Source organism: Agelaius phoeniceus, chromosome W (assembly GCF_051311805.1).
Source record: "Agelaius phoeniceus isolate bAgePho1 chromosome W, bAgePho1.hap1, whole genome shotgun sequence".
NCBI lineage: Eukaryota > Metazoa > Chordata > Aves > Passeriformes > Icteridae > Agelaius > Agelaius phoeniceus.
The window spans coordinates 6,032,495-6,054,863 of record NC_135301.1 but is presented as its reverse complement, the minus strand read 5'-3'; the positions used below and the strand labels follow the sequence as shown (position 1 = coordinate 6,054,863).

General features: G+C 46.8%; 1 protein-coding gene across 2 annotated transcripts in view; it reads right to left on the bottom strand.

The window, feature by feature from the left end:
* The window catches only part of LOC129133654 (kinesin-like protein KIF2A), a 165,197-nt gene that overhangs the window by 62,771 nt on the left and 80,057 nt on the right, over positions 1 to 22,369 (bottom strand). For both annotated transcript variants that reach the window (XM_054653280.1, XM_054653281.1), the window contains exons 5-7: positions 15,010 to 15,132; positions 14,344 to 14,444; positions 5,262 to 5,357 (exon numbers count right to left, since the gene is read on the bottom strand). In XM_054653280.1, coding sequence (XP_054509255.1) covers positions 5,262 to 5,357; positions 14,344 to 14,444; positions 15,010 to 15,132 — 320 coding nt within the window. The remainder of the gene's footprint in view (positions 1 to 5,261; positions 5,358 to 14,343; positions 14,445 to 15,009; positions 15,133 to 22,369) is intronic.

Here is a 22,369-nt window from a genome sequence, read left to right as displayed (position 1 = left end):
GAGTGCAATCGTCAAAAAGGGCCTCCATGAGGCGGGTCCCCACACGAGACCACTCCTCCCTGGAGAACACCCTCTCAGGACCCGAAAGAAACCCTCGCTCCCGGGCCCACAGAAACAATCTCTCAAAATCATCCCAGGAAACAGAAATCTGTTTCCACTCCAGGACCCCCCTCCAAAGATCCAAAAGGAGGAGATCCTCCTCAAAACGCACAGCGCTCGCCATTACCCCAAGAACCGCAGGCAAAGCACCAAAGAGAGGAGGGGGAAAACCTCACCGCAATCTGCTGCAATACACACGTCGGGGTCACCAAATGTCGCTATAGGACACAAAAGAACACACGCTCACACCGTTCTCAAGGTGAAAGAGAAAAAAAAGGCCGTTTATTTTCTGACTCCAACATTTATAGTTTTCCAAAAGTGACAGTGGATTGGAGGGTGACAGTGGCACCTCTCCAATGCCACTGGTTAAACCAACAGTCCATCAACTCTCTCCTCCTCCATAAAGGAATGCAAAACAATGAGTTATTTACAGAAAGTGTGTGAGAAAATTCACTACAAGAATGTCAACATCAGAAGGCTTAGAAAATCTTAAAAACTCAGGGTGACATTTGTGAATAAAAGATGGGGCTCAGACCAGGGCTCGGGGCACAAGTTTTCACGAGAGCTCCTCTTGCTCTCTTGCTCTCGGCATAGGAGGAGGACAGTCGAGCTGTTGTATACCACCGGGATGTTATAAATACACATTATAATATTGGTTTTTCGCAAATATTAATGGATGCTATATGTAAAATGTTAAAGTAACTTTGCTATAAAGATATAGTTGGGTTTTTTTATTTCTGTTGTTAATTAAACTTAGACATGGTAGTGAAATAGCTGATATAGTATGCTTGTGTTAAAATGCCTGCTTGGTTGGGATAACATTCAATGAACATGTGATGGAGACCCCTGCTACTGACATGCAAATTATCAGCACCCACCGTCTGTAGAAAATATGGACCAAAGCCCAAACTGGAGGTGATAACAAGAACGGACCAAAACCACAGCCAAGAAATACGCATGGTCTAAAAAGGTGGACCTAAGGAGGAGCCATGCTAAACAGTTCTTGGAACATGTGAACTAGTTTAGGGGAAATTTTAGATATGCATAATTGTTTATGAATATGCAGTAGGCTGATGCAATAGGAAAGGTATTTAAAGGCTCTCCGAAATAGCAGGTGTGTTCTCAGTGGAATGCCAAGCACCCAGCCGTAAATCTTTGCTTTATTGTCTTTGTCTTCTATTGTCCTTTATTAAACTTTTACATTTTTACAGGAGAGTGAACCTCGTTTTTCACAGGGAGAATCCACTGCCACCGCGAAGCCCAGCCCTGTACTGCTTCTTCTTCCTTACTGTGGGTGAACCTTTGCTCATAAGAGCAGTCGTTGCACTGGGACCTTATTAACACCCAATCTAACTGGAAAGGACCCTCACCATCTATTCGGGTGCCTCAGGGGAAAACTTGGGATCCTGAGCCCCTCCCTCTCTGCAGGAGCCTCTCCTAGCTGTGTTCAGGAGCCTGGCTGCCACTGTCCAGCCCCACCGTTTTTTTCTGTCACTGCTCCAGGTTCTTCACTACACTGTAACCAGCACCCTGTGTCTGCTGGGACACCTCATGGCTTCTGCTACAGCTGCAGAGTTTTTGTTACATTTTGCTTGTCACTCCAGGGTCTGCTCATCGCTGGTGTTCCAGCTTTCTGCTTCCAAGGTTCCTGCTACAGCTTATTTTGCTATCTGGAGGGGCACTGGGACTGATTGCCCCCCCCCCCCGCCCCCTCCTTCCCCCCGAGAGTTTGTAAAGGAAGCCCTTTTCTATCTCTTCCGCTGGCTGCACCTGCCATTACGGGGTGAGAGAGAGGCAGCTGAGCTCATGCCACAGCTACCCCTGCAGCCACGGGAGAATCATCACACCTGACCTGCCCAGCCAGGAGCCACCAGCACCCCTGCCAGCTGTGATCGTAACTACACCAAAGGGGAAAGTGCTTGACAGCCAAGAGAAGGCTGTTACTGGGTTTCTGGTTTTGTTTGTTGTTGCTGCTATTGTTGCTGTTTGTTGCCTTGTTATATATATACATACTAGTAAAGAACTGTTATTCCTTTTCCCATATGTTTGCCTGAAAGCCCCTTAAGTTCAAAGTTATAATAATTCAGAGGGAAGGGGGTCATATTTTCCATTCCAAGAGAGGTTCCTGCCTTCTTTGGCAAACACCTGTCTTTCAAACCAAGACAAGTGGCTAAGCCACTATCCATTATATTTGAGAAATCATGGCAGTCTGGTGAAGTTCCCATGACTGGAAAAGGGGAAACATAACCCCAATGTTCAAAAAGGGAAATAAGGAAGACCAGGAAACTACAGACCAATCAGTGTCACCTCAGTGCCCTGCTAAGGCAGGGTCACCCAGAGCAAATTACACAGGAACATGTCCAAGTGGGTTCTGAATGTCTCCAGAGAAGGAGACTCCATGCCCTCCCTGGGCAGCCTGTTCCAGTGCCTTGCCACCCTCACTGTAAAAACAAAGTTCTTTATGATGAGGTGAAACTTTTGCATTTTAGTTTATGGCCATTGCTCCTCATCCTGTCACTGGGCATCACTGAAAAGAGTCTAGCACCATCCTCTTGGCACCTGCCTTTGAGATATTTATATGCATTAATGAGATCCTGTCCTGGGGTGACTTTATGATCCCCAATCGTCTGTTCTGTTTATGCTGGATATTAAGTTTTTCACCTTTAAGACTGGTTCTGAGACCAAAGGAGAGGCAGAAGCACGCAGTTTGTTTTCAGAAACTGCATTCAATCCTCCACATTCCTTCTCCTGGACTGTGTTGTCTGCAGCATGAATGGACAGCAGGAGAGAGCTCTCCATTGCTTTTTAGTTAGTTTTTAGCTAGCTGAGGCAGAGAAGTTCCCCGGACTGTGTTTTTTCTTTTTCTTGGAACTGTTCAAACCTGCTCTGGACTGAAAACCCAGAAGAGCACTGGGAGCTCACACCTGTCACCCACCAGGGCCTAGGCCTGGGCCACGGCATTTTCCAGCACTGAAGAGACTGATAAGAGACTAAGAGAGCCAAGCTACACTCCACGACAAGTACTTTCTGAATTTTCCATCTCTTCAGAACAAGAGGTTCCACTGTTTAATACTATTAATTTTTTTATGCTTGTGAATACTTTGCTTGTTAAATAAACAGTTTTTTCTACTTTTCTCTGAGGAAATCTTTTCCCAAACCAGTAGGGGGAGGGGCTGCTTGAATTTGCTTTTCTAGAGGGACCCCATTTGGAGGTTTCCTCCCAAATTTTGTCCTAAACCAAGACAGATCCCCACTCAGTCTTCTCTAGACTAAACAGGCCCAGCTCCCACAGTCTCTCCCCATAACAGAGATGCTCCTGTTCCCTCATCATCTTTGTGGCCTTCTGCTGGACCCTGTGCCTGACAAACTTGGTGGCCTCTATTATAGGGTTACAACATTGGTGGATGAGAGAAGAGCGACTGTTGTCATCTACCTGGACTAGTGTAAAGCATTTGACACTATACTGCACAACATGGTAGTCTCTAAACTGGAGAGACATGGATTTGACAGATGGACCACTTGGTGGATAAGGAATTGGCTGGACAGTTGCACTCAAAGAGTTACAGTCAATGGCTCAATGTCCAAGTGGAGACCAGTGATGACTGGTGTTCCTCAGGGGTTGGTATTGGGACCAGCGCTGTTTAACATCTTTGTTAGTGACATGGACAGTAGGATTGAGTGCACCCTCAGAAATTTTGCTGACAACACCAAGCTGTGTGGTGTGGTTGACATGCTGGAGGGAAGGAATACCATCCAGAGGGACCTGGACAGGCTCCAGAGTTGGGCCCATGTGAAATTCATGAAGTCCAACAAGGCCAAATGCAAGGTCCTGAACCTGGGTTAAGGCAATTCCAAACATGGATACTGGCTGGGCAATGAGTAGATTGAGAGCAGGCCTGCCAAGAAGGACTTGGAGGTAGGAGGTATTGGTGGGTGAGAAACTGGATATGAGCTGGCAATGTGTGCTCACAGCCCAGAAAGTGAATCACATTCCAGACTGTATCAAAAGCAGTGTGACCAGCAGGTCGAGAGGTCATTCTCCTTTTCTACTCTGCTCTTGTCAGACCCCACCTGGAGTACTGCATCCAGCTCTGGGGCTTCCAGCATAAGGACGTGGACCTGTTGGAGTGAGTCTAGAGGAGGCCATGAAGATGATCAGGGGCTGGAGCACCTCTGCTATGGAGACAGGGTGGGAGAGCTGAGGGTGTTCAGCCTGGAGAAAAGATGGCTCTGGGGAAACCTTATAGCAGCCTTCTAGTACCTAAAGGTGTGGGAACCCAGAACATCCCTCTGGCTGTCCAGGACACCAGGACCCCTGCCAGGGGGCTCAGAAGCCCTGGCACAGAGCCCAAAACACCTGTGGTTTTGATTATGACACATGGAGAAAATTACCAACCTTATATGAAGATCAGCAAGCCACAACAGTTTAGGTAGAATAATAGTGAAGTTATCACGGGGTGAAAAAGTAGATTTTGGGGTTTTTGGTATGGGGGTTCAGGAGGCAAGATGGAGGGAACTGGGCATGTCCAGCCTTTCTCCTTCTTCTTCTTGGCCTCCATCTTCTGCTGTGATGTTGGCCCTTACAGATTAGTTTAGAGTAGAAGCTCACTGTCTAACATAGGTGATAGGTATTGGAAAGTAATTGTAAACATTGTATATGCAGTTTTTAGTATAAAGACATAACACCACCCCGGAGGCAGGCAGTGTGCCTGGAACTGTCCTGCTGGATGGACCTCAGCAGGGCAGGAAAAAATTTTTTATAGATAAGACGCAATAAACAACCTTGAGACTGAGAACTGAAGAGCTCTGACTCATTCTTCAAGCACTCAGGCTGGGAAAAGAGACTTTTAACATTCTCGGGGTCACAGCAACCCGAAAGACCCCGAGATAAAGGGGGCCCACAGGAAAGATGGGGAGGAACTCTTTAGCAGGGAGTATAGTGGTGAGGGGAAATGGTTTTAAACTAAAATAGGAGAGATTTATATTAGATGTTAGGAAGAAATTATTTACTGTGAGGGTGGTGAGACACAGATTTCCCAAAGAACTTGTGGATGCTCCCTCTGTGGAAGTGTTCAAGGCCAGGTACATACATCGGAAATAAATTGGAGACAAAGAGCAAAATTCAGAAGGATAAAAAATTTCCACATCACTTGGGTACTTACAGGATCTGCAGTTGTCAGTGGTCTATAATCCAAACTTCCCCTGAAATCTCTTATCATACACATAATTTCATAATTTGGATTTGTAGCATCAACATCCTAGGGAAATAAGCAACAGAATTTCTAATATACTTTTCCCCTGAAATTACCAAATTTCAATAACTTCTAAATTTATTTGTAAAAAAAATACACATTAACTGAAATGTTAATTTTTATCCAAAACGCCATAAATGTCTCAACTGCAAGTTTAATGCCTTTTTCTATTCTGATGTAGCTAATTTACTGGTCATAAAACACAACAATTATATACTTTCTATTTCATATTTTTGGTTGGCATGTATTAGAAAATACTTTTTAATTGAGGAGTCATTAAAATTCTACTCAACAAAGAAATGACTACTGCTTTTTGCCAGAATCTTCACATTAAAGAAACACAGTTAAACATCTTGCACAACAGATAACATATACAGTCAGTGCTTCTTAATCTGAGATAAATTGGTCCAATGGACAAATGGATACAAACTATTATACAGGTACAAAACAGACTGCAGAGTACAGTGCAGGTGCCCCAGCCACTCTAAACACAACCCTGCTGCATCCAAGTTGGTTAAAGGAGGTTGATCCTACTTGCTGGTCCTGAGTTAGCTCCTACAGTTACTTGGATGCATTGGAAACTGTTCTAAAACTCCTAGATCCCCCCCCCCCCCCCGAAAAAAAAAGCAGAATCAATCCAAATGATACACAGAAGGCTATATTCAGGCACACAAGGTCTCCTGTCCCTAAACCTGGAACCATGAGTATCTGAGTGAATGGACATATAAGAGGCCATGCACAGAGCCCCTCTAAACCTTGCAAAGCCTGAGCTACTGAGCCTACTGTGGGCTGTGCTGGTTCACTGCAGAATCACTCAAATGTTCTTCCTGTCCGTTCTCCCTGCAACTATCAGTTTTTACCCCATTTCAGAATATGCTGCTGATGCCATGCATAGCCAGCTCTGGTGCTCAGACCTTATTAAACTTTGCATGGTTTCCTACAGATGAGCTAAAACTCCTTCTGGATCATATCTGATGATGGGCACTTTCAGAAAGTACTGCATTAGGGTTAATAAGCTGAAATGTAGCCAGCTCATGTCTCTACACCTGTAACACAGCTGATCCACACTTCAGACAAAACTGTGCCCTGGTAATCAGAAGCTGACTGTACCTTTAAGTTGTTCACACTGACTACAGTGAACTAAAAAATACTTATAGTAAGTCAATAATAAATGTATTCCTGCTGAAACATTTCCTTCTAACATTCAGAAAGGGGTATTGCTTATTATGGAAAAGGTATTTGCCTAATATTCTTCAAACTCTGTTTAAAGGTCTTGCCCACCAGATGCCAGTGCTTGGCTAATTTTTGATGCATTTCACAAAAACAACAGAATATGCAAATGATGGATGAAAAGGGTTGTCACAGAAGTGATAAAAAGAAAATTTAAGCTGTAGCACCACATCAAAGAATTTTAACATATGGAACAAATTATTTGCTCCAATTATTTGCTCCTCACACATAAAGCCATAGTAATGCTTTGCATTTGTTTAAGTGAATGTAAATTAGAGAACAAGAATTCAAAATAAGTGATTTTAGGTAAACTTAGAAAAATCATTAAACCATGAAATAAATTGCCTGAATTGGTGGTGGTATTTCTTGTGTCACTAGCAGATTGGTAGTTGTATTGGGTTTGCATGGCCAGGTTTCAGGTAGAGGTAGGGCTACAGAGGTTGCTTCTGTGAGAAGCTGCAAGAAGCTTCCCCTATGTCAAATGAAGCCAATGACAGCCAGGTCCAAGATGGACTTGCCACCAGCAATGGCTGAACCCATCAGTGATGGTGGTAATGCCTCTGTAATAAAATATTTTTAAAAGGGAAAAAATTATTGCGTCAAAGTACTTGGGGCCAGAGAAGAGTGGAGTGAGAATATGTGAGAGGAACAACTCTGCAGACACCGAGGTCAGCAGAGAAGAAGGGGGAGGAGGTGCTCCAGGTGCCAGAGTTGAGATTCCCCTGCAGCCTGTGGCAAAGACCATGGTAAGACATCTGTGCCCCTGCAGCCCATGGAGGTCCACAGGGAGCAGAGGTCGACCCACGAGTCCATGAAGACCCACTATGGAGGAGGTGGATGCCCAAAGGAGGCTGTGACACCATCTGAAGCCCACGTTGGAGTTGGGTCCTGGCAGAACCTGTGGCCCTGTGGAGAGAGAAGCCCATGCTGCAACAGGTTTACTTGACAGGACTTGTGACCCTGTGGGGGATGCCTGCTGGAGCAGCCTGTCCTTGAAGGATTGCACCCTGTGGAAAGGGATCCACATTGGAGCAGTTTGTGAAGGACTGTAGCCTGTGGGAAGGACTTAAGTTGGAGAAGTTTGAGGAGGACTGTCTCCCATAGGAGGGACGCCACGCTGGAGAAGGGGAAGGAGTCCTGTCCCTGAGAAGGAAGCAAAAACAACATGTGATGAACTGACCATAACTGCCAATTCCTGTCTCCCTGTGTAATTGGGGGAAGGAGGTAGAGAACTGAAAATAAAGTTGAGACTGGGAATGAGGGAGGGTAGAGGGGAAGAGGTTCGTAGGATTTGTTTTGTTTCTCATTATCCTACTCTGAGTGGTAATAAATTCAATTAATATCCCCAACTCGAGTCTGTTTTGCCCATGATGGTAATCAGTGAGTGATTTCTCCCTACCCTTATCTCAACCCATGAGCCTTTCCTTATATTTTCCCTCCCCTGTCCAGCTGAGGAGGGGAGTGATAGAGCAGCTTTGGTGGGCACCTGGCATCCGGCCAGAGTCAGCCCACCACAGGAGTATCTCTTAGGAGAGACTAACACATACACATACAGGCTGCCAACAAGACTACGCTGCTAGTTTTGCTAAAGCTTTTACACTTCTATGACAGAAAGTCATTTAATATTAATTGATTTTCTCAAAAGATTAATGTAGTGGGTTGACTCCGGCTGGATGCCCAGGCACCCACCAAAACTGCTCTATCATTCCTCTTCACAGCTGGAGAGGGAGAGGGAAAAGAAAATATAACAAAGGGTTCATGGGTTGAGATAAGGACTGGGAGAGATCACTCATCAAATACTGTCATGGGTAAAACAGGCTCGAATTAGAGATAATAATTTAATTTATTACTAGCAAAATCAGAGCAGAATAATAATAAGAAAATTAGGACCTTAAAAACACCTTCCCTCCACTCCTCCCTCCTGCCTAGATCAACCTCCTTCCCCCAGTGGCACAGGGAGACAGGGAATGGGGGTTATGGTCAGTTTATCATATGTTGTTTCTGTGGCTGCTCAAGGAGAGGAGTCCTTCCTCTGCTTCATCGTGGGCTTCCTCCCATGGGAGACAGTTTTCCATTAACTTCTCCAACATGAGTCTACCTCACGGGCAATGGTTCTCTGTTAACTGCTGCAACGTGAGTCCATCCCATTGGCAACAGTCCTCCCCAATTTGCTGTAACATGGGTCACTCTTGACAGGTTGCAGTCCTTCAGGGACAGGCTGCTACAGTGTGGGTCCCCCACGGGCTCACAACTCCTACCAGGAGCCTGCTCCAACACAGGCTTCCCACAGGTTCACAGCCTCTTCCTAGGCATCCACCTCCTCTAGCATGGATCTCCTCCATGGGCTGCAAGTGGATATCTTCATCCCCATGGACCTCCATGGGCTGCAAGGGCACAGCCTCCTTCACCATGGTCTTCACCACAGGCTGCAGAGGAATCTCAGCTCCAGTGCCCAGAGCAGCTCCTCCCCCTCCTTCTCTGCTGACCTTGGTGTCTGCAGAGTTGTTCCTCTCACATGTTCTCACCCTGCTCTTTTCTGGCTGCCAATTGCAACTGCACAATACATTTTTTTTTTCTTCTTCTTAAATCTGTTATCACAGAGGCATTACCACCACTTCTAATTGGCCCAGCCTTGGCTAGCGGCCCATCTGTCTTGGAGCTGCCAGGGGTTGGCTCTGCCAGACATGGAGGAAGCTTCTAACAGCTTCTCTGAGAAGCCATCCCTGTAGTCCCCCTGCTACCAAAGCCTGGCCATATAAACTCAATAAAACTAACAACTTCATTTCTTTCACATAAGTTTATTACATCTTACTAGCAAACTGTTTGCATTATGCAAAGCTAATTTATAAATGCATAGACATGTATAAAGGAAAAAGAAAAAATCCCAGTTTCACTGTTCAAACATGAGTCTAAAAGAGATCTATAAAACATCAAAGATCATAAAGAACAATTTATCATAATGCTGTAATTAACCCCATGCAGCAAGGGGTTAGGCTTGGGGAAGAGTGGCTGGAAAGCTGCCTAGTGGAAATGTTATGCTAACAAACAGGGAAGGCCTTGTTGGAGATGTGAAGGTTGGGGGCAGCCTTTGCTCTAGTGACCATGAGATTGTGGAGTTCAGTATTGGGCAAGGAGGAAGCAGGGCAGCATGTAAGATTACAACCCTGGAGTTCAGGAGAGCTAACTTTAGCCTCTTCATGGATCTTCTTGGATGAATCCCATGGAAACAGACCCTGCAGGGAAGAGGGGTGGGTCCAAGAGTTTTGGTTGATATTCAAGGATTGCTTCCTCCAGGCTCAAGAACAATGCATCCCGATGATGAGCAAGAAATCGGGTACAGGGGGCAAAAGACTTGCCTGGATGAATTAAGAACTCCTGTCGTTACTCATGCAAAAGGAGAAAACACATAGGAGGTAGAAGCAGGGTCAGGCCACTTGGAATGAATATAGAGAGGTTGTCCGAGTAAGTAGAAATGAGATGAAGAAGGCCAAGGCCCATCTGGAATTAAGTCTGGCCAAAGATGTCCAGTATAACAAAAAGGGCTTTTTCAAATACATTAATAACAATAGGAAAACAAAGGATAATGTGGGCCTATTCCTAAATAGACAGAGGACCCTGGTAACAGAGGACACAGAGAAGACAGAGGTACTGAATGCCTTTTTTGCATCAGTCTTCACTAATAAGACCAACCCTCAGGGATCTCTGACCCAGGAGAGCAGGGTAAAGGAATGATGGGAGGAAGACATTCCCTTGGTCAAGGAGGATTGGGTCAGAGAACACCTAAGCAAACTGGACATCCAAAAGTCTGTGGGCCCTGAGGGGATGCATTGAGAAGTGCTGAAAGCACTGGCGGACATCATAGGGAGGCCACTCATGATCATCTTTGAAAGGTTGTGGAGATCAGGAGAGGTGCCTGAGGGACTGGAAGAAAGCAAATGTCACCCTGGTCTTCAAAAAGGGCAAGAAGGGGGACCCAGGGAATTACTGACTAGTCAGTCTCACCTTAATCCCTGGAAAGGTGATGGAGTGCCTCATTCTGGACGCCATTTCTATCCACATGGAGAACAAGAAAGTGATAAGAAGCAGTCAGCAAGGATTCACTAAAGGGAAGTCATGTTTGACCAGCCTGATAGCCTTCTAAGATGAAACAACTACCTGGATAGATGAGGAGAGAGCAATGGATTTTGTCCACCTGGACTTCAGCAAGGCTTTCAACACTGTCTCTCACAACATCCTCATAGGCAAACTCAGGAAGTGAGAAATGAATGAGGGGACAGTGAAGTAGGTTGAGAACTGGCTGAACAGTAGATCCCAGAGGGTCATGATCAGTGCCACAGGGTTCAGTTGGAGGCCTATCATTGGTGGTGTCCCCCAAGGTTCAATACTGGGCCAAGTATTGTTTGCCTCTTCAGCAAGTTCAATGATGCCACAAAGCTGGGAGGAGTGGCGGATACACTACAGTGCTGTGCAGCCCTTCAGAAGGACCTTGACAGGTTGGAGAGATGAGCAGACAGGAACCATCTGAAATTCAACAAGAGCAAATGCAGGGTCCTGCACCTGGGGAGGAATAACCCCGGGCATCAGCACAGGCTGTGGCTGACCTACTGGAAAGCAGCTCTATGGAGAAGGACCTGTGGGTCCTGGTGGACAACAAACTGTCCATGAGCCAGCAGTGTGCCCTTGTGGCCAAGAAGGCCAATGGTATCCTGAGGTGCATTGGGAAGAAGATTTACATCAGGTCAAGGGAGGTGATCCTGCCTCTCTACTCATAGAATCACAAAATGGCATGGGTCGAAAGGAACCTTAAAGATCATCTAGTTCCAACCCCCCTGCCAAAGATAGAGACACATTTCACTAGACCAGGTTGATCAGAGTTCCATCCAGCCTGGCCTTGAACACTTTGAGAGATGGGGCATCCACAAGTCTTCTGGGCAATCTGTTCCAGTGCCTCACCACCCTCACAGTCAAGAATTTCTTCCTAATATCTAGTCTAAACCTACTCTCAGTTTGAATCCATTGTCCCTTGTCCTGCCACTCCATGCTCTTGTAAAAAGTCCCTCTCCATCTTTCTTGTACGTGCCCTTCAGGTACTGGAAGGCCACAATTAGGTCATTCCAGAGACTTCTCTCCAAGCTAAACAAACCCAATTCTCTCAGCCTTTCCTCATAGGAGAGGTGCTCCATTCTCTTAATCAACTTGGTGACCTCCTCTGGACTTGCTCCAACAGGTCAATGTCCTTCCTGTCTTGGGGACCCCAGAGTTGGATGCAGTACTCAAGGTGGGGTCTCACCAGTGCAGAGGGGCAGAATCACCTCCCTCAACCTGCTGGCCATGCTTCTGATGCAGCCCAGGACATGGTTGGCTTTCTGGGCTGCCAGCACACGTAAGATCATGTCTAACTTCTCATCCACCAGCACCCCCCAAGTCCTTCTCTATTCGTATATGATCCCAATATTACTGGATGGAACGTGCCTGGGCTTATCCGGCCCTTGCTGCTTGACCAAAGGCGGCAGTTGTGGTGTTTCACTTCAGAGACACCTTTGGCTGGCTGTATGTTGCAGCTGGCACTTGGAACAAGTCCAGGCAAACAGGAACTCAGGTTTACCTCTAGTGGAAAGGTTTTAGGCGAGGTGAAGGAAAAGGAGACGGATTCTGCCATAGGGTTTAATCCAGAGTTTTATTCCAGGGTCACAGATCTCTGAATCTTGTAACAGCTACAACAGAATACCAACCGCATGGTCCCGTATCTTTTTAAGCCTGGGGAAAGGGGGAGGGGAAGGGGTAGGTGTGCCACCAACCAGGTGGGAGGGGGGGAGTCTCAGAGGACAATGACACCTAGATGGGCCAATGACCCCAGGGCTGAGAAGCATCTTTTGGACTTCACCAACCAGATGACGCCCTTGCTGGAATGTTAAGATTGACGGACAGCACTTAGCAAGGGGGCAAGGATGAGGGGAAGGGAGAGGTTGGCACACCTGAGGGACTGGGAAAGGTGAAACAGGATATTGCTTCACACCACAACACTTCTCATCAGGGCTGCTCTCAATCAGTTCATCCCCAAGCCTGGATTGATACTGGGGATTGCCCCAACCCAGATGCAGCACCTTGCACTTGGTCTTGTTAAATCTCATGAGATTCCCATGTGCCCACTTCTTGAGCTTGTCCAGGTCCCTCTGGATGACATCCAGTCCTTTAGGTGTACCAACCACAGCACTGAGCTTGCTGCCATCAGTCCTAATGAGGCCACATCTGGAGTGCTGTGTCCAGTTCTGGGCTCCTAAGTACAAGAGGGACATGGAGATCCTGAAGCGAGTCCAGCAGAGAACTAAGTTGATCACGGGTCTGGATAATCTCTTTTACGATGAGAGGCTGAGACAGTAGGGCCTGTTCAGCCTCAAAAAGAGATGACTGAGAGGGGACCTCATCAATGTATATAAATATCTAAAGGGTGGGTGCCAAGAGGCTGGAGTCAGGCTCTTCTTGGTGGTGCCAAACAATAGGACAAGACACAATGGGCAGAAACTGATGCCCAGGAAGTTCCATCTGAACATGAGGAAGAACTTCTTTACTGTGCAGGTGACCATGCACAGGAACAGATTGCCCAGAGCGGTTGTGGAGTCTCCCTCACTGGAAATATTCAAGAACCACCTGAATGCAATCCTGTGTAATGTGCTCTGGGATAACCCTGTTTGATCAGGGAGGTTGAACCAGAAGACCCCATTGCGGTCCCTTCCAACCTTACCCATTCTGTGAAAAGGACCTGGGGGTGCTGGTCAACAGCAACTGAACATAAGCCAGCATGTGCCCAGGTGGCCAAGAAGGCCAATGGCATCCTGGCTTGTCTCAGCAATAGTGTGGCCAAGAGGACCAGGGCAGTGACCATCCCCCTGTACTTGGCACTGGTGAGGCTGCACTTGGAATCCTGTGTTCAGTTTCGGGTCACTCACAACAAGAAAGACATTGAGGTGCTGGAGTGTGTCCAGAGAAAGGCAATAGAGATGGGGAAGGGTCTAGAGCAAAAGCCTGATATGGAGCAGATGAGGGAGCTGGGGGGGAGCTCAGTGTGGAGAAAAGAAGGCTCAAGGGACTTTATTGCTCTCTACAACTCCCTGACAGGAGGTTGTGGTGAGGTGGGCATTGGCCTCTTCTCCCAAGTAACAAGTGACAAGACAAGAGGACATGGCCTCAAAACATTTGTTTCACAGAAAGGGTTGTCAAGCATTGGAACATGCTGCCCAGGGAAGTGTTAGAATCACCATCTCTGGAAGTGTTCAAAAAACATGTGGATGTGGCACTTGGGGGCATGGTTTAGTGGTGAACACAGTGGTGCTAGGTTGATGGTTAGACTTGGCGATCTTAAAGGCCTTTTCTAACCTTAACCATTCTATGATTCTATTAATGTCTCCTGTAGAATAACAGCCCTATCTAAATGCCAAATATTTGATTATTTTCATTAATATACTTTCCTTAAGCAATAGCTGTCATCAGGACCTCATTTTTAAATAAAACACAGAATGCTAAGAAATTGTAAGCAATTATTTCTGTAGGAAAGAAAAGAGAGGGAAAACCGACTAAATAAATAGTTATCAAAGCAATGCAACCATGTACCAAAATACTTATTGAAACCACATACAGGATGAAAGCATTTAAATTCAAGATCATTATAGTTCATAAAAATTGTTGAAGACTGAAAAAAGCACATAATTTTGCAAGCAACTTCTTTTCCTGATATACATTTTCCATCTGAGCTAAAAATACTAACCTGAGCTCTTTTTTCTCTAAGTTCCTGCTGCTGTAATCTTCTTTTTTCACGTTTCTCTTGCAGTTTTTCAACCTCTTTTACACAATTGGACTTTCTACGTGCTTAAAGAAAATATAATTGAAAAATATTTTTAATGTTGCATGAATTTAGTATTTATACCATAATATTTCAATTTTATTATTTATGAATAATTAAAATTAATTCATTTATATCAAGTATCTTTTCAAGCATATCAGTATTAGGACAAAATAATTACAGCAATTTAATTTCTAAAATGTATATAATAAATGAATGCAAAAAAGCCATACTAATGGGACAATCATTACAGAACCAAAAACAGAGCAACGACCCTCAAAAAATATTTGGATGTGATGATATTTGGATACATGTGATCTCTTGGTGTGAATTAAAAGAAAGCCCAGGTAAATGAAAAAAACCCCACTGTCATAGTTAAAAAGAGATAAATGAAAAATAAATTTGACACAAAGAACAGCTATGACAAAAGTGAACATTTCTTTAGCCACAGAACTCTGAAAAAGCTTCTTGAGGAAGCCTACAGGCAACTGCATATAGAGAACATTTGTCATTTATGGACAACAACATAATTGAAAAAAATGTACATGTAATGCCTGCCCAGAATGAATCCTTGATACATGGTTTACATACAAGGGGGTCCGAATTCCTTTTTTGCAGCTTGAACTGGAGATATATCTGAAAAACTACCATTCTGTTGTGAGGAGGAAGACTGTTCAGGAAGCTGAGTAGGTCGTGTGTGTGCAGAACCAACCACTGCAAATGAAAAGCACAAAGCTCATCTAGATATGGAAGAGTAACATTTCTATCCGATAGTGCAATGCTTTATGACAGGATAAAAAGAGGCCCCTTTCAAGACACAAAAAATTATTGAGAGGAGGGAAGGGGGGAGCCATACATGTAAAAAATCTATTAATAAAGACATTCAGTATGCATCTTCTTTTATCCTAGTGTTATACACCAATACAACATAATTAATAAGTACCAATTCTGCATGTGCATATTTTTAAACACTCCCCTACATAATTAATAGAACGTATTAGGTGCATAAAATTTATTATGTACTTGGAGAGATGCAGTTTTGAAGTTTAAAGCACTGAAATTTTATTTATATTGTAATTATGCACAAAAACCCAGTAAAAAAAGGACTCAGTTTCACATTCTCTAGCTGTTACAAAACGGTCCCACCCCATTGAACCTACAACATGTGGATGAATAGAGTGATAGAAATGAAAGGCAGCAAAGCACAGTTTAATCTATAAGTGGAATAAACAAGCCTTTTTGACACTATTCTGGAAAGCTAAACTTATTGATTCTATGATATGTGATAATGGACTCTAATTTCTGAAGATGCAGAGTGATGTCTGTTCCCAGTGAATGAGGTGAGAGTGGCATGCATGCAAGCCTCTTTGGTAGAGCTGAATGTTTTGTTTTTCAGAGTTGCTTCAAGCAGTTCTGCTTCAGATGGCCATTTTCCTATACATGTTCCTAACAAGATCTGCCAGAAGAGTACAAAAGTGAAGGTAACACTTTTGATTAGTAGCCTGGAGATGACATTCCAAATGAAGACCAGCACACTGCAAAATGGAGAAAACTATGGAAACAGGCATCAAATGGGATAGAGAAAACAAATCTCCAGATCATCCCAAATATGATAGGAGATCTAGCTTATAGCATGAATTAACTACACTAAACACGACAGTGTGCTGAGAAAAGTTTAATTATAAGGCCAACAAAGAACAAATACTTAGTCCAACTGTGAATAGTAAGATGCACAGGACTGTGGCAGCAGCTCTCTGGCCACAGAGAGCAGGCACAAACTTTCCCAGACATTTTCCTGGGGAAGGCTGTGAGAAGATCAGAGGAAAAAAATGAGAAACAAGTCTTATCTCCGCTTGCTGCACCTGTTGTTGTGCACATGTGGAATGCATTATGGAGATTTGTTTACCAAAGGGTGATTTCTTAATTGGACACTGGATGGTGTTTGGATGGATTGACCAATTAGATCAAAGCTGTATTGGACTGTCTGTAAGGGTTACAAGCTTCTTAATAAGTATAGTATAGTATAGTGTAGTATAGTATAATATAGTATGCTATAATAAAGCAATTGATCAACCTTCTGCAATCATGGAGTCAATGCTAATTATTACCCAGCTGGGGGCCTGCGGCGACACAGGACCTATTAAAATATAAGCTACAAGGTTATTCCATACAAAACAGACCGTTTACTACAAATGATGACATATACGTATGTGAGGAAAACCCACCAAGAAGATATCTCAAATTTAAACCATACTCGTTTGAAAAAAATTCCCCTTTTCATGAGATTTCTGATTTAACACCCCCAGAGGCAAATGGCAGAAAGTGATCCCAATCATCCACCAGAGGAGTCTGAACACATAAAAAGATGTACAAAACCACTTGTTTTACAAGCTTAAACAGATGTAATGGAATCTAGCCTGAGTTAATGACGGTAGATTAACATTTGGAAAAAGAATCATTACCATCATCAGTACAAGCTAACTTTAATGCAAGAGAGAAAATGGAAACTGTTATAGATAGATAATGAGATTATTGGCTCTCGCAATTAAGGGATGAATATTGTATGAATATTAAAAGAAGCTTTACTGATGTATAATTATGTTATTGTAGTTTAGATGTCCTCTGTTCTCACCAATAAGCCATAATCCCCCCCCCCTCCCGTATTGTTGCCATCAGACAGCCTGGGTTGTCTAGGACAGGTAGAAAGAAGGCATGCACATGTGCCCCTTACATGGGGCAGTTTGGAATGGAAAAGCTTGTTGCTAGGGGGGTGCAGCATGACGACACCTGACCCTCTAATCAAGTTACAAGGAAGCAGTCTCCATCAATAAATGGCAAAGAAGAGTTGACTGACAGACTTTGGGAGGGGCCAGGGTTGGCTGATGCAACCCCCAGGAGTATAAAAGACTGAGCATCCATCTTGAAGAGGAGCCAGCCATGTGGTAGGCAGCTACAAGGGCAGTTCCCAGCCCTGAAATTTTTCCTTATGTAGTCCTTTTGTTGTATTTTTGTTAAGGTTTAATAAATGTTTAAAATGTTAAAAGTGAGTGGTCATTTCTTAAAGAATGGGGCCTCGTCCGGGATATAAAGCTTCTTCTCACATGGCCCAGGAGATTTCGGACTAATGGTGCCCCTGCTGATTTTAGCAGATTGAATGACTTCTCTTGGGACCATCAGAGACAGGAAAGGACTATATAACGAAAAAGAAGAAAGAGAAGGATCTAGAAGATTGTGAGTATAAGTGTGTGTATGCCTGAAGTGTGAGTGAGGTAGTTTTGGGAGTGTGCTTAGGGTAAAAGATTCTCATAATTATTTTGACCAGAATATAGTTCTGTAATTCCAGTATATGAACGTGAGCGATGCATTAGTAATATACGGTTCCGTCCTGATCGTTTGAAGCTTCAGGATAATGGACGGTTGGAAGCAGGGTGGGACACGTAAGAGAAGAAGGGGGGGCCCCTGTTGTCTGCTAGACAGGCATGGAAGAAGGGCAGAAACGTGGCAGGCGGGATGCATAAAAGACAAAAGCAGGGACCCCTAGCCTGGCGGGATGTGTGAGATTGAAAGATTTGTAAGAGCTCAAGAGCACTTGGAGGTTGCCAAGTTGAGAGCAACAATGTTAAAGTGATAGCGAAAGTCACCATTCAGTAGAAATGGTGCTCATCTTGGGATAGGTAGTTGAGGTAACTTTCCCAGCCCATGGGTAGCGGGGAGGGGAAGGACTGCATGGCTACCCCACATGGAGCAGCGGTGCATTGAGTGCAGTGAGCTTCTGGTGCGCTAGCAGCGCAATAACTTCCAGAGCTTATCAGCCAAAACACACACCTGCCCATGGTGACTAAGTGGTGGCCGGCGCCAGCAGGGCCATCGCTCGGGACAAGCCAAGTGCATGGGGTTCCCCAGGTTGGGACTGCGGGAGAGGGCAAGCGGGGTTTTGCGGGGCCGCTATGGTGGTTCTCCTGACCCGCTGGCAGGGAGGAGTCCAGGGGCCATCTCCCTGGAGTGGTGTTCGCAGCCGAGCTCAGCACTGCAGGTTTACAGTACGTGCCAACCCTGTGAGGATGGGGGAAGGCCAGTGGGGCCATAGTGCAGAGATTACATGTGGCGCTGCTGGCGATTGGAGACCTGCCAGGATGTGGGTGTCCCCAGGCCGAGGTGCAGGGTCCACCATGGCTCCCCTGTGGAGCAGTGAGATCGAGACACTACATGGGTGATGGCACCCAGAGGCGACGGAGGGCCATGGGCAGCAAGAGGGCTGCCGGCTGCGACTGGAACAACTTTCACTGAATGCATGGGGTTACCAAGCCAGGGACCGCGCGGGCCCGCATGGGCAGTAGCAGGCCAGGGGAGTCCGACGCGGTGGTTTTCAATGGTGCCAACCCGACAGGGGTGACCGCGGTGGTTGGAGGCCCTGGAGCCTGGACCCTCTAGTCTGCCGGTGTGGGCTGCCGGCAGTGGGGGCCACACTCTCGTGGACCGAGAGATTTGGATGCGCTATGTGCGCGGTGCTGCTGAGGGTCGGGGGCGGGCTCAGTTGTGTGAGGACCTTGCGGACCACAGTGATCACTAGCATGGCGAGGGTGTCGTGACGTGTTCTGCATGAAGACTACTGAGAGTTCAAAACTCCTGGCTGTACAGGGGCTTCTCTGCAACACACCACTGTGGGGCAGAGCAGACACGGAGCAGGGACGCGCGAAGGCGCAGTGCCAGTTCAACGGGGAGGGAGTGGCGGCTTAGGATGCAGGGTGCAATCGCGTCTGGCACGACAAGCAGTAGGTGCCTCTTGGGGGGGTGACCCGGGCATTGTGGGCTCACCTGTATGGAGCTGCCTGCAGCGAGTCAGGGATGCCGGGGGCAGTTGTGCCCGGAAGGGCTAATGCAGGGCATCAGGCTGTGGAGACTCCCCTGCAATGTTCAACAGCGTGGAACCGCGTGAACACGAGAGCACCACGGGAGCAGCTCAGCAGCTGCTTCCACTGATGTTCTGAGAATATAAGCTAATGATTTGCTTTTATTTTCCAAGAAGAAGGCAAAGCTTCTTCTTTCTTTTTTCTCTCTTTTCTTTCTTTCTCTCTCCTTTTAACTAATCAGGGAGACAGGGTCTGTCAGGAGAACCTGTAGTTAGAATTAACTGTGAGCCGCCCTCCACAATGATAGGGATCTCAAGTATCCCCCCCTTTTAGTTAAAAGGTAAGAAGTATCCCTTGACAAAACACAATAGTGTAGCTGTGTAAAGGGTGGAGAATACCATAACCTATTTATTTACTCTTTGAACAGTATACTTATAGGCATTTCTTATTCACTGTCACATATTTAGATGTTGTGCATTACTAATAGGTTTTGTGTGGATGTGACAGCCTGGTCAGAGAGTGAGAAAATGAGATTAGTTTTCTCACAGCAGACTTGCGAGACTTTTTAGGGAGTTGTAGAGAAATGATGATAACTTATTAGTATAAGCAACCTGCAAGTGGTGTTTTCCTACTCTGTTTTTCTGTTCTTCTCAAGGACTGTTTCTGAGAAAAGTGCTTTTGTTAATTAGCCAATCACGTGGAATGTATCAGAACTGTCTATAAAAAGAGAAGAGTTTTTCACATTAAATCTGCTGTTGTGCAAATCAGCCTGCTTGGAGTCTGTGCCGCTTTCTTACTCGATATCGACATCTGGTGACCAACAACGTGTATTGCACCAATTGGCCCCTCATGGATCACAGGACGGACGGAGACACCTGAAACCTCCGCCGGGACCCCTGCCAGACCTCCGCCGGCATCCCGCAGCGCCTGTGCAGCCTGCCTGCATCTGGCCACCCTCTGCTTCCCCAGAGAGGTAACGACCTTTCCCCGCATCCTTCTGAAAGGGACTAGGTCCATGGTTTTGCCCTGGTAGCTTAGACCAGCAGGCAGGGATGAATCCCCCAGCGCAGTGGACAGTCTGTGCTTTGCTGGGGTTGGGTGCCAGTGTTTCCGCGATGGGAAACAATGCTTTTAAAGAAGAAAAGACTTTTTTTCCATGTGGAGGGACCTGATTTCCTTTAGGGGACATGGGCCAAGTCTTATGATTTCCTGGTGGATCTGGACGCTGCTTTTAGTCTGATCCTGTGGGAGGCATTGGGCCACAGGCTTGCAGAGAAGTTTTCTGGAGGGCACTTCACCGTGCCTCGACTTATGGCTGTGTGGAAACTTCTGTTCTGTGCCATCCCAGCACTGGATAGTGCATCGGAGAGGGGGAGTTCGGAGGGCGGGGATGGTACCGGCACCCCGGGGGGAAGGTCGTCAGACTGGGCAGCTGCCACCTTCTCTCCGGCTGCAAGCTTCTCTCCGGCTCTGCACGGACTGGCGGGAGGCGTGGGGACTCTCCGCAGAACCCATATCTCATCTGGAGATTGTGTTCCACCAACAAGTCCTGGTCCCTACGTCTTTGAGAGGTCACCATCTTGTCTTTCTGCAACATCACTGCCGCCGAGAGTGATAGCCACATCTCGGCCGCGACTGGGAGACGGCACTTCTCCTCCTGCGCTGCTTTCGGCCCCTCCGTCGCCTGTGGGTTGGTTCTCCACTTTCCTGCAAAGAGCGGCTGGCAGGTCGCTGCGGTGGTCAGCCCCGCCCTTCCCCCACCTGCACACCGGGGACCGACTCTCTCACAGCCGGCAGGAGGTGCAGTTCCCGGCTCAAGATCCCCCCCCCCCGCAAAGTGGGTGAGGGTGGAGTTGGCTCCAGCATCGACGGTCGCCACGACAACACTGGTCACTCCATCAGCTTCCTTGTCGTTAACCACGGAGCCTGCGCAGCTGTTCTGGCCATGTCCATCGTCGATGCCTGCTGGAGAGTTTGCTCCAGCTGACGTCACACCCCCGGCCGGTTTCCCCCTCCTTTTCCATGGCACCTGGGCAGATGACAGCAACTGTGACCACCACTGCAGTACCGTCTCTCCAAATAGTAAATCACACTGCAGGAGCTGTGTCTCCTTTCGTTCCCCTGCCTTTGGTTGTGGAGCAACTGCCCCCTCCTCCTCCCAGCACGGCAGCTGGCTTGGTTGACTTAATGTCTTTTACACCTCTGCCAGTGCAGCCTGTAGGGGTGGCGAAAGTGCCACCAGCCACGGCAGCACTGCCCACTGCCCCGCCTCCAGCCACGCCATCCGTGGCTGGGCCCCCAGCACCGACACAGCCAGCAGCTGGCCCCCCTGCATCTGGACTTGTAACTAGCCCTTCGGTCTCACAGCCTGTGGTCAGCCTCTTAAGTCCAAACCCTTTAGCCAACCCACCACCCCCTGCTACCCACTGGCCGTCCTCCCCATCCCTAGATGGGGACACGGACAGCGACGACTGCCAACAGCCAGTCTCCTGGTGAGGGCGTGCCCTGGTGGTAGACCGCTGGCACTGACAGGTGGAATCATTGTCCGCGAGTAACCTCTGGACTTCGCCTCCCTGTCGGGTGACCGTACACCCCCAGAATCCCCGCAGCTCTTGGGACGCAGTTAAGATGTGAGCTTCAGAAGCTGGGAATGGGGATCTGTTGGACAGGGCGGGAAGGCCACGGTGTACACCACACTTGCCTCAGGGGGAGGAGCCACAGGTGTCGGTCATATAGCTTGTCCAGCATCTGAAGGAGGAGCACGGGTGGTTCAGGAGGACCATGTTCTGCCTCAGGGCCAGGTGCAAGCTCTTCCTGTGTATAAGCCTGTCCCAAATTCAGGACACGCCGACAGGTGTGTTGTGATTGTCTGGCGGGTGACCCAGGATTTGAGAGACAAGGCTGCGAAACATGGCCTTGGCTCTGTGCAAGTCATGCAGGCTCTCAGAGTGATAAACTTGGACCTGCTTGCTCCATTTGATATTAGACATATTGCTCAGGCACTGTTCCAGCCTGTGCAATATGAGGTTTTTTTGAAGTACTGCATGCAGGCTGCTGCAAAGGTTGCAGCAAGCAACAGGCTTCTGCCTCAGGGTGACCCT